The sequence below is a fragment of the Dasypus novemcinctus genome, chromosome 2 (genome assembly GCF_030445035.2).
Source record: "Dasypus novemcinctus isolate mDasNov1 chromosome 2, mDasNov1.1.hap2, whole genome shotgun sequence".
NCBI lineage: Eukaryota > Metazoa > Chordata > Mammalia > Cingulata > Dasypodidae > Dasypus > Dasypus novemcinctus.
Window position 1 is genome coordinate 63,246,577 of NC_080674.1, and position 13,332 is coordinate 63,259,908.

At 38.7% G+C, this 13,332-nt stretch overlaps 1 protein-coding gene across 1 annotated transcript in view; it reads left to right on the plus strand.

Moving 5' to 3' along the window:
* Positions 1-13,332, plus strand: part of IPO11 (importin 11) — a 256,004-nt gene that overhangs the window by 10,853 nt on the left and 231,819 nt on the right. The window contains exon 2 of the mRNA XM_058309280.2: positions 13,021-13,164. Within this exon, the coding sequence (XP_058165263.1) occupies positions 13,027-13,164 (138 nt within the window). The 5' untranslated portion in view covers positions 13,021-13,026. The remainder of the gene's footprint in view (positions 1-13,020; positions 13,165-13,332) is intronic.

Below are 13,332 nucleotides of genomic sequence, written 5' to 3' on the forward strand. Positions count from 1 at the left end.
GGGCTACCTTAAAACAACTACTATTTATAATTTGTTATGTTTCCTACCTGTCTTATTAGGTATTTTTATATTTCTATGGTTTTATAAATATATTTTACAACATATTTTTAATTTACCCTTATGGACACTAATTACATAACAGATTTATTTTTTGAAATAGTATTTTTTTTGGAAATAGTGTTTTTTTGAGCAAATTAATTTTATTGATATATATTAATAAAGTGTACAATTCATCCTAAGTGCACAGTGATATTTGGTTTAATTACATAGTTGTGCATTCATCACTTCAGCCATTATTAAAGCATTTTCATTATTTCAATAATAATAATAAAAATAGTTAAAGAAGAAAATTCTTCACCTCTCAATATCTCTATGCTTCCCCTGCCATACATAGCTGCTTTTTCTGGCTATTCTTGCACATTCATTTATTTTTTATGAACAGTTTTATTGAGCTATATCCACATACCATACGGACTATCCAAAGTATATAATCAGTGGCTTTTAGTTTAAGCACAGTGTGCATTCATCACTGCAAAAAATTTTAGAACAATTTCATTACCCTGAAAAGAAAAACTCCACACCCCTTAGCAGTCACCTCTCAATCCCTCTGTTCTTTCCCAGCCTTCTATAACCTCTAATCTAATTTCATCTTTATAAATTGATTTATATTTACATTTTATATAAATGGAATCATACAAAATGTAGTACTCTGTGTGTTTTGAAAGAGTATTTTTAAGACCTCACTGACTTAGGCAGATTTAAGCTTGTAGTTTGCAAATGCATTTCTGCCACCAATTAGAAGTTTCTAGATCCTTTGAAACTGTTGAGTAAGATAGGATATTTTAGCAGTTGGGAAGAGAAAGCATCATCCTTAATGTTTTGTATGTTTTATTGAGTATCTTTTCCCAATATAGACCAGTTTTGTTTATGGCAGTCTGCATGAAGTGTCATAGGGAATGTTTAAGTAGCCCTGGTAGATTTTTAACCCAAGGGTTTTTGAAGTATATGGAGGAATCTTTAGTTGTAACGATCCCTGTGATATGTTATGGGCATATAGTGTGCAAGGACCCAGGGAGGCTTAACAACTTATAAAGCATGGAAAGGAAAGAATTTTCCTGTCTAAACTGCCAAATGGCTTCTGTTGAGAAACTCTGAAATGAATCCATATGTGCTGTTTGGAATTGAATGTGGCTAGCATCTTTGGAACAATCTGTGGCTTATATCAAAAGTCTTATGTCTTTTCACCTTGCCTTAATTTCTTGAACAAATTTTCCTTGCCCTGAATTAATGTATTTATTGTTATTCCTGCTCTAACCATATATTTTTCAGTCCTTTAGTCACTTTACACTAACTATTCTGTTTGGGAAATTTTTGATTACTGATTCAATCTCTTTACTAGTAATTTGTTTGTTGAGATTTTCTATTTTTCTTTAGCCAATCTAGGTAGTTCTTATGTTTCTAAGTATTAATCTTTTTCATCTAGGTTATCTAATTTATTGTTGTATAGTTGTTCATAGTATCCTCTGGTAGTTCTTTTTGTTTCAGTGGGGTCAGTAGTAATGTCCCCTTTTTCATTCCTTTTTTCATTATTTGTATCCTGTCTTCTTTTTTTTTTTTTTGTCAGTCTAGCTAAATGTTTGTCAATTTCATTGCTCTTTTCAAAGAACCAGCCTTTGGTTTTGTTGATTCTTTTCTCAATCCTTTGCCCCAGACTGTCAGCCTCTATAGATTCTTTTTTTTTTTTTTTCCTCCTATCCCCTTCCCCCCCCCCCCCCCCCCGCCCGCCCCAGTTGTCTGCTCTCTGTGTCCATTTGCTGCGTGTTCTTCTTTGTCCGCTTCTGTTGTTGTCAGCAGCACAGGAATCTGGGTCTCTTTTGGTTGTGTCATCTTGCTGTGTCAGCTCTCTGTGTGTGTGGTGCCATTCTTGGGCATGCTGCACTTCCTTTTGCTCTGGGCGGCTCTCCTTACGGGGCACACTCCTTGCACGTGGGGCTCCCCTACACAGGGGGGCACCCCTGCGTGGCAGGGCACTCCTTGCTCGCATCAGCACTGCGCATGGGACAGCTCCACACAGGTCAAGGAGGCCTAGTGTTTGAACCGCGGACCTCCCATGTGGTAGAGGGACACCCTATCCATTGGACCAAGTTCGCTTCCCCTCTGTAGTTTATTACACTCCTTTAGATATTTCAAGCTGTGTTTGGCTAGAGGGCAAATTCTTGGATGAGGGTCAAGTCATTCCCAAATCAATCCCATCTGAAACAGGGCCAGGGACCCTCAAAAGCGACACAGACTGGCTCCAAAGTGCCTTGCAGAGGATTTCAGGAATGGCGCCTAGAGCTCCTGACATGAGTCCCTAAAGCTGAGCTTTCTTGACCTACTCAGCAAATGCAACCCTTTAACTAACTGTTCCCTGCAGCCTTGAGGAATCGTAGTGTCTTTCAGTCTCCTCTGCCATGGCTTTTGTCCAGGGCATGTTGAAACAATGGCTGCCCTCAAAGCTGCGTTTCTAGTGATCTGTAGTTGCTAATCAAAAGCCATGATCATCGATCATCCCTGCCCACGCTTGTTCTTGGGGAAGAGGGTTTTTACATCCGTTTCTGTCACCAGTGAGTGAGCTAGTCAAGGGCTGGACACCCGGGTGGCTAGCAGTGAGAGTGGGTGATAAGGTTGATAGCCACTGTGTGGAGAGAGCAATTTACTTTTCTTTACCACAATTTATGAGCTTCTTCCTCCTGCTCTTGCCTCTGTGTTGTACAGTGTTCTTCTGGCCTCTGGAGTTTAAAAATACTGGTTTCACATAGTTCCTACCTGTTTTGTAGTTTTTTTGGTGGAAGGACTGGATCCTGGAGTGTCTTACTCTGCTTACATACCTCAATTTTAATCTGCTTTCACTTTTTATAATTATTTTTTTCTTTCTGCTCCTTAACCTGACTCATTTCAATGGTCTTGTCTTCAAGTTTGCTAATTTTTTTATTCTGCTGCCTCCAATTTGCTTTTTTTTAAAAAAAAAGATTTATTTATTTATTCCCCTCCCCCCCCTGTTGTTTTGTGCTTGCAGTCTGCTGTCTGTGTCTATTCACTATGTGTTCTTCTGTGTTTGCTTGTTTTCTCTTTAGGCGGCACCAGGAACTGATCCTGGGACCTTCTAGAGTGGGAGAGAGGTGCTCAATCTCTTGTGCCACCTCAGGTCCCTGCTTTGCTCTTAATTGTCTGTCCTCTCTGTCTCTTTTGCTGTGTCATCTTGCTGTGCCAGCTCTCCATGCAGGCCAGCACTCCTGCGCGGACCAGCACCCTGCGTGGGCACAGCACTCCGCATGGGTTAGCTCTCTGCGTGGGCCAGCCTGCTTTCACCAGGAGGCCCCAGGAATCAAACCCTGGACCCTCCTATATGGTAGACAGGATCCCAGTCACTTGAGCCACATCCACTTCCCTCCAGTTTGCTTTTGAAACCCTTCTGGGAACTTTTCATTTCATCTGTTGTGGTCTTCAACTCTGGTTTGGTACCTTTTAAAACTTAAATCTTTAATGAGATTCTCGTATTGTTCACTCTTTGTTTTTCTCATATCCTTTAGTTCTGTCTCTGTATTTTTCATCTCCTTGAGCTTATGGAAGATCATTCCTTTAAAGTCTTTTCCTGTATGTCCACCGTTTTGTCTTGTCTTACTGATGTTTCCTGAATTTTCAGCCTCTTCTATTGGGTGGACCACTATTTCCTGCTTCTTTGTTTATTTTATAATCTTTTTTTTTGCACACTGAACATTTAAATAGTTTAAAATATTTACTGTGGTATTTATGCATGAGACATCTGTTTTTTGAATTTTTGTTCAGGTAGTGATTTGACTGAGATTTTCTGAGAGTCAGGAGCTAAAAAAAGCCAAGCAAACCTAAACAGAAAGCATCCTTCACCATCTTTACAAATTAGTTTTGTGTTGCCTCGTGCTTTCCTTCAGAGTTCAGCCCTCCTATCAAGAAGTTCAGCCAGCCCAAGGCAGATTCAGAGTTGTAGGGTCTTCCCTGTCTTTTGTGGGCTTGTGTTTTGATCTTGACTTGTGCTTGCTTGTGGCCTTAGGGATTTTCCTGTGTATAAGAATTTGAATACCGTCTTGTACTCCCCAGGAACAGACTTTTTACTGTTCCTTGGTGTTCTTCTGTAGGGCTTAAAGCAGGTAAGCCTTTGCCACCAGCTGCCTGCCTAAAGGGTTTATATATATAATATATATATATATATAATATATATATTTAAAGTTACTTAGATTATACAAAATGTTACACACACACAAAATAAGGGATTCCCATATGTCCCACTCCCAACACCTCCCACCCTACCCTACCTTAACTTCTTTTATTAGTTTGGTACATTCATTGTGGTTGACGAACATATTTGGAACATTGCCACTAAACATAGATTATAGTTTACATTATAGTTTATACTCTTTCCCGCTCAATTCTGTATGTTATGGCAGGATATATAATGACCTGTATCTCTCATTGCAGTGTCACTCAGGACAATTCCAAGTCCTGAAAATGCCCCCATATTTTGCCTCTTTTTCCTTCTCCTTGCCTTCAGCATCTCCAGTGGCCACTGTTTCCACATAAATGATACCATTTCTTCCATTGCTAGAATCCCAATGTCTATAGTAGAATATCAGTAAGTCCACTCTAGCCCATGTTTTATTCCCCAATCCTGAGATTCTGGGATGGTGAGGCCCACTCTGCCTCTAATTGAGAGGGGGCCTCAATCCCATATGGCTGATGGATGGGACTCTCTTGCTTGCAGTTGTAGACTCTCTCAGTTCCTTGATATGATGGTTGTCCATCCTCACTTCCTTGTTGGTTGTCCTGGGTGAGTCAAATAAACTGAAGAGTAGGTGTTGCAGCTCTGCTGAGGCTCAGGGCCCAGCAGGCATATGGACAGCCCAAAGATTTAAGTCTCTTGGACATACACTTGCCAACTCCAGCACCAACTCTAGGTGGTTCAAATAGAAGGACAGAAGAGGCACATATAGAGAAGTCATATCTGAGTCCATTTCTGTCACACTTGGTAGCACAAACTCCAAAGCAGGGCCCATTGGCAAGACACCAAACTCCAGAGCTATCTGCCATGACCGTAGGACCTACGTGTCCTCAGAGCCCTCAGGAGCCCCACTATTTGGGGTAATATTTACCTGGGCAGTCTATGAGGTCCTGCTGAGACGTGCATAAGCATTACCTCTGGGATGACCTCCTGACTCACTTTGAAGTCTCTTAGCCATATAAACTCATTTGTTTTTACCTTTTCCCCCTTTTATTCAAGGTATTTTTCCAGTTGTATTGCTCGTTGGAGTCATGTCCCATGCTGAGGGTGGGCGGGAGCGTAATGCGTTTATATGCTGAGTATGGCTTGGAGAGAGACCACATTTGAGCAATATAGAGGCTCTCAGGAGAAAACTCTTAGGCATCCTACAGCGCTAGGCTAAGTTGCAATTTCAAGAGCAAAACTCATAAGCGTAATTGTCAATATCAAGGCCCCATCAATGGACAGTCCTTATTCACTAGTCATTGCCCTGCATTTGGGGGATTGTTACTGTTCTATTAGCGAATGTGGCAGAGCTCCCCAGGATGGGAATTCAGTATTCTTTCGGTTATTGTGTGAATCTCCAACCACTGTGACAATGCTCCATGAAATTTACATACCTTATATACATACCTTATGTATGCCCAGGTGAACTTCTTTCCATGAATCCCCCATCGCTGACACCCCACACCAGTGATCCTCCCCTGCCATAGTTGTAACCCTTCTGTGATCCAAAACTTCTTCAAAAATGAAGCCCAGAATATTGCCAAATACAATTAGTAGGAAAATGAAATAATAATATGTTTAAACATAAGATATAAAATACATAGTAATTTAGAAAAACTAAAATAAAATAAATTAGGATATCAAAAAAAAAGAAAAATATCAAAAAAACTTTTTTTGATGTTTTGCCTTTCATTACTGTAATATCTGTTGTCCTGTATGTATAGTGACATTTACTTCCATTTTTTCCCCAGTGTCTTACTTTTTTTCATTTTGTCTTCACGGAAGTTTTAGGTCACAGTAAAGACACATACAGAACACAGGGGACTCTGTACCAATAACCTTTTTATACGTGGATGGTACATTTGTTACAACTAATGCACAAATATTGAAACATAGCCACTAACCATGGTCAGTGGTTTACATTATGGCGTACACTCTAGACCATACATACACTTTTATAAAGTTTTGATGAAATTCACCATGACCTGTATCCATCATTGCAAGATCATGTAGAACACTTTCATTGCCCCCTAAATAACCCCTCTTCCATCTACTTTCTTCCTCCCTTCCCCTCGGGGCCTGCAGCAACCATCAGGCTTTACTCCTTGAAGAACAAGTTTCATAGTTATGTGAAACAACAGTGAGGGCTTGACACACTGGTCTCTCCTCCCCTATTAGAAACTGCCCCTGCTCTGGAGGGACACCTACCCTTCTGTTGGATTACATATCGGGTCTCCCCAGGATGGGAGTCCAACTCCTTCCTGCTCATTATGTGGGTCTCCACCCACTGATACAACACACTGAACCATATGATCACTTGCACCCTCAATTGTTTCTTACTCTGCTTCAAGCTGCTCATCCCTGGAGGGCAAATTTTGGGAGGGAGTGCATACTAGAGCGAATTTCCAGGTCAGTCTTTCTTAGCTCAAACAAGGCATGGGACCTACAAAGGGAACACTGGCTGGCTCAAAACTGTTCTAGGGAGGATGAGAGGGAGAAATCAGAAAGGGCACCTGGGGTTTCTTCCATGGCTCCTTGGTTTAGTTTGCTAAGCTGCTGAAAGGAAATACCATGAAATGGGTTGGCTTAATAATAGGAATTTATTTGCTTACAATTTTGAGGGCTGAGAAAAATGTCCAGATCAAGGCATCATCAGGTAATGTTTTTTTCTTGAAGACTGGTTGCTGGTGATCCTTGACTCATGTGCCACATGACAAGGCACATAGTAGAGTCTGCTAGTCTCTCTCTCCCTTCTCTTCTGGATTTCATTGCTTTTAGCTTCTTGCTTCCATGGCTTTTTCTCTCTTTCCTCTGTATTCCATTTATAAAGGACTCCAGTGAGAGGAATAAGACCCACCTGAATGAGGTGGATCACACCTTAACTGAAGTAGCCTTATCAAATGGTCCTACTTAAAATGGGTTCACACTCACAGGAATGGATTAAATTTAAAAACAAGATTTTCTAGGGTGCATACAGTTCCATACCACTGTATTCCAACCACTGGACCCCAAAAAGATATGTTCTTTCCATATGTGAAATAGATTCATTCCATCACAAATCCCCATACCTTATGTCATTTTGTAATAATACTGAGTATAAAGTCTCATCAAAATTGGTTAAAGGAGTTCACAACTGTTATACACTTATTGTTTATGTATGTTTATGTATGAGTGATATATCTACTTCCATTATACAAATGAGGGACAAGCAGAGGATAAACATTTCTCATATCAGAAGGAAATAGGGGTCATGAGTCCCAAACAATTCTGAAACCATGCAGGACACGCTCCATTAGATTTCAAGGTCTGGGAGACATCTGTGGAATGATATTTTGTCCTCTGGGCCTGATGGAGTGGAGGCTCCATTCTTTCCAATTGCTTATGCAGTGACCTTGCTCTTCCTGAGCTCTGGGATGAAGGCTCCAACCTCTGAGAAAACTGGGGTGAAGGCCAGACTTTCCACCATCCTTGGGGACCAGATTCTCCGCCGTCCCCTGAAAATAGGCTCTGGCATCTGAGAACATTGGGATGGCGACCAGACTTGCCACATCTTCTGGAAATATGCTTTACCCTCTCTGAAGACTGGGCCAGCAGCATTTTTCCTGAACAATGTCTTTTTGAAGACTGGCTGGTGGCTGGCGATCCTTGATTCCTTTGCCACATGGCCAGGCATATGGTGGCAATCTGCTAGTCTTTCTTTTTCTGCTGGGTTTTGTTGCTTTCAGCCTTTCAGCTATCCTCCACAGCTCTGAGGAAGTATAGTCTTTAGTGCCTCCTCTTCTGTGTTTATCTGCATCTGGTCGCAGTCCAGATCCGTACTGTATTACATGGCCATAATAACTTCAGAGCCAATTCACTCCAATTTGTAGGCTCCCGTTCTACATTGTCAGGTTCCAAAACTTGGGGTAATTTTGGCAACATACAGCGTCACTCTTTTAGGTGTCTGGTTTAATTGAGCAAAGAGATAGTAACATCTCTTGTTCTGAGCCTCTCACTCAGGACACCAATGAAATGTTGAGTTTTCCTCATTATGTATCCCATTTATTCAGTCTTTTACCCTCAGCTAATATTCTTCCTCTCATTTATCATAGATTTGTTGAATTAAAAAAATTTTTTTTTCTATATACATCATAGATTTTTACCCAAACTTTTCCTCTTTGGAACAGTGTTGGGTTTGGCCATTTTGCTGGTCCTGATTATTGGCATCAGTACTAGTCTAGCAGGTGCCTCCATCTCAGTCCCCTTCCGTTCATAGAGGATTCAGTTATGTAGGTTCAGAATTAGTGGGTTACCTCAACGGTGGCAGTACAGCTGAATTTATGGTGTTATAGTTTTGTTGTGGGAAGTTTTAAATGTTTAATATACTTTAGGAATGTGGTATTTTAAATCTGTTATAGGCTTGTCATTTCTTAGTTATTTGTGATGATGTATACAATCTGTAATTTTCAGGTACTGGTTGCTGCTTAAAGCTTCCCTACAAGTTAGTTATTAATGCTTGAGATTATTTTCAATAGAAGGATAAATAGTTTCTCAGACTTGGCCACAAAAGCCCTTTTACCCATCAGACCAACAATAGTATATGTAGTGAAAATGTATTCTGGGTTCTAACTTGTTCTAGAAACTTATTTTTTACACTTTGTTTTAGTAAGAAAAATAATACTCTCTGCCTCCCACCTTCATATCCCCTGAATTTGGGCAGAGAACAGCAAATTGTTACTCCAAAAATATGTGAACTGAGCTCTCCCTCCCAACCTGGTTGAGTTTTTCTGAAAGCAAAGGTAGGAAAGAGGGCATATGTACTTCTGGTAGGAGCTGGAAGGGTCATGATGCTGGAGGAAAGGAGGAGGTGGGGAAATCTAGCAGCTTCCACTAAAACAGGTAAATGGTGAATGTAAGTGGAACATAAAATAACAGTTTGTAGACTTTAGGAAGTTTCAGAGAAGTGTGTGTGCAGTTTTTGCTCTAGGGAAAATTTCCTTGGGGATTGGCAGTAGTCAGTGATTTCATTTTTAAGTAGTAGCCCTAAATATAGCCATGATTATTTTTTTCTTTTCTTTTTTTTGCATGGGGGAGGGTGAGATCAGGTAGAACCTTTCCCTATTCATATATTCATATCAATATATTCATATATTCCTGTCTTCCAGGGGGATTCTATCACAAGTATGTAAAAGTCCACATACCTTATTGCTCTGCAAGGTCTGACATCATCTGTTTCTGCCTACTTCTCCAGCCTCATCTTGGACCATTCTCTCCCTTTCTCACTATGTATTGATCATTTTTGCCTTCAAGTTTGTTTCTAATAATAAAGCCTATTTTTCTAGCTGTACTCCCTTTCTGGAGCTCTTCCTTCAGATCTTTGCATGGCTGGGTTTCATCTCGTCATTCATGTCTTCTCTAAATGTCACTTCAAAGAAGCATTCCCTGTATACCAAATCTAAATTGACACTTCTTCCAATTACAGTCTTTACTATCATCTTATTTTTTTCATATCACTATCTGTTCTATTCTTTTTTTTTTTAATAGGATTTTCCTCCACTAGAATGGAAGCTGCATGAAGGCAGGGACATTGTTTGGTTCTTTGCTTTATTCCCATTGTCTAGAACAGTACTGACACATGCAGCAGGCTTTTAGCAATTTTTTTGAATACATCAGTTTATTAGCTGCCATGTAGTTGAAAAGAAGTTTTTCACTACATAATTGATCACATTCCTTCATTCAGCAAGCACTTATTAAGCATACATTGTGCATCTTGTTGGGCTGCTGGTACTACAAAGATACCTTTGATATAGTTTTGTCAACAAAGGAAGGTAGTATTGTATGTTGATTAAGATTAGTAGCTTTGGTGTTCAAATCCACTAAATAGTATGTGACCTTGGCCAAGGTTATTAAGGTTTCTGATCCTTTATTGTCACATAAAAAAAAGGAAATAATAGTAGGTGGAAGAATAGTATCACATAGGATTTTTGTTCAGATTGAGTGAAGGATGCACTTAGTACAGCGCCTGCCATATTATATATGCTTGGATGTTAGACTTTAAAAAAAAAAAACAAATTACTATTTTTATTTTAGCTGGATGCTCTTGTACTCCCTGGAGGAGAATCAATAAATTCCTGCTCTACTTAACCTGGAGAGTTGTGTGAGAACATTTCATCTGCAGATTAGTCCTTGTCTATTTGTCTGTTACAGGGATGTATACTAGAAACTTCCATATGTTTTGTCATCTGCAGTAGCAGTTGAATTAGACTCTCATATTTCCCTCAATTTTAGATGTTCTCAAGTGCTCCTCAAACTTTGGCAGTTTCAAGATTTACCTAGAGAGCTTATTAAAGCAGATTCTTGTCCCATCCCCAGCCTCACCCTACCCTATTCTTATATAGTAGTGGCTAGATTGTCAGGGCTGCTAATGACAAATAACAAATGCTGGTGGATTGGCTTAAATAATAAGAATTTAATTTATTGTCTCTTGATTCTGGAGGCTAGAAGTCCAACATGAAGGTATTAGCAATGTTTGCTTTCTCCTGGAGTTTGTAGAGTTCTGCCAGTGCTCTGTCACCTGACAGTCTTTCTCTCCTTTTATCAGCTCCTCTGATTTCCACTGACCTCAGGCTTCTGTTGACATCTGGCTTCTTCGTCCTTGTCTTTCAGTTTCCTTTGTCCATAAGTGTTCCAATCATGGATTAAGACCCACCCTGATTCCATTTGACCTCTCCTAAATAGACTTTTTAAAGACCCTATTCACAAATGGGTTCACATCCATACCCTGACTCACTTCCACATATCCAAAGATACTATTACAAATGGGCTAGCATCCACAAGAACATGAATTAAGACTTGAACAAATTTTTTATGAGTTACATGATTTCAGTCCCCTACATGTAGTTTTGGAGAGAGTTTTGAGGATTTGTATTTCTGCCAGGATCCCAGGTGATGCTGCTGCTGCCAGTCTCCAGACGACTTTGAGTAGGTCTTTTCTGTGGTTGTGCCATCTAATATGGCAGCCTCTAGCCACATGTGGCTATTGAGCCCTTGAAATTTGGTTAATTCAAATTGAGATGTACTGTAAATTCAAAAAAATTCACAAGATTCTGAAGATTTAGTATAGAAGAATGTAGAAATTCCCATTATTTCTAATAGTGATTACATGTTAAAATAATACAGTTTTTCATGTGTGTTGGATTAAATATAATATACTATTAAAATTAATTTCATCTTTTTATTTTTTAATGTGATCATGTCGAAATGGTAAAATTATATACATGGATTAATTTTGTGGCTTGCATTATAGTTCCATTAGGTAGTACTTACTTTCTAAAGCATATTGCCTGTTTCTTTAAAGTGTCTTCTAGGGCCTCCATAAAGCCTCATTTACATAGCCGGTTTTGAAATTATACCATTATGAAGAAGCCCTCTAAATAGAGTGAAAACCCATTCATGTTTTCAAGGGTTAATGAACACTGAAACTTAATATATTTAAAGAAACTCCCAATTAGTGAGGGAGGCAACATATCTTTACAAGTCATCCTAGTAAGTTCTAAAATATAGGCAAAGAAAGTGCTAATTTAAAATCCTAATTCAGCTCCATTATTGTTAGTTTTTTGTCTGATTTTAGTTATTGTGCTCTTCTTGATTAGGATTGTACAAATACATTTGTCTTTTGGATTAACCTTGCTTTTCAATTACATAGGCTTTAAAATGGTTAATTTTTCTTAAAAGTTGTAATATTTTGGGGCACATTTCTTGTTGAACCAGTACTTGGGATCTTCGCTTTTCAGTTGTCATTGCAACTTAATTATAACACTTTAAGCAAAGGAAGTAATGTACTTTGACTGTATTCTTTATGGGCTAATGACTAAGATTTTTTTACTGCCTGGAACATTTTTCTGTTTTAGATACAGCTACTATCACAGATCTAATTCCAAACACCTCTGCACTGAGACTGTAGTTTTATTTTTCTGTCAATTTTTAGCTTACAATTTTACCATACATACTTTGCATAAGTACTTTGTTTTGCTAAGTATGTATGGTTGTATATGACTTTGGGGATGTTTAAAAGTCCTAGGGAATTCAATAAATTATTCATATATTTGTACAATGGCTTTAGATATTTGGTATTAGACTAGATGACCCAACCCTTATGATTCTTTGTAACTCAGGTTTTCTATTTTTGTGAATTGATTCAGTTCTTTTTTTCTCATAACATTTCTTGCGCATGCTCTTATTATCTTTAAAATGTTTTGGGCATGTACCATTGGTGGCATCTAAGATGATGTCAGGAGTCAGTGAGTGAGAGCATTCCTCTTTGAGTTCTTTTCTATTCCTTCTGATTTTGTCAGGGATAAAGTTGGGTGCTAAAGGGTTAATATATCTTTAATACTTCTTTATATATATATATTTTACACAAAGTAGAAAGCTTTATTCTCAGTCTTGGGCAGGCAATGGCATTTATCCAGAATTTATTAACTTTGGTTTTTATGTTGTGTGGTTTTTTTTTTTTTTTTTAATTTACCATTATCTTCTATTCATGGGACAATGAAAGGCATTTCCAGTGATTTTAATTTTGGGAATTTTAAGTCGGAGTTCGGGTGTTACATAGAAAAGAAACATGGCAGAAACATGAAAGAATAGGTGAATGAAGTATACGAGTGATTGAGTACATTTAAACTTTTTTTCTCCATGTAGGTTGTTGATACTGTGTTATTATGTATAATTTATATTCAAGTTTATTAATTTATCATTACCAGGTTTCCATGGATCTCAATAGTGCCAGCACTGTTGTTCTTCAGGTCTTAACTCAGGCCACTAGTCAGGATACTGCAGTATTAAAACCGGCTGAGGAGCAATTGAAACAGTGGGAGACACAGCCAGGTTTTTATTCTGTGTTGCTGGTAAGTCATTTTAAAATACTTTACTTTTATATTTAGTAAGAGAAAAGTTATTTTAATTGTTCTAAAATCATAGTTGCCTCAGAGGGTTTACTTTGGTGAAACTGATCCAAATGTTTGCTGCTGCCATTATCTTATTAATTGAGGACATGACTTGAGGGCGTTTAAGAA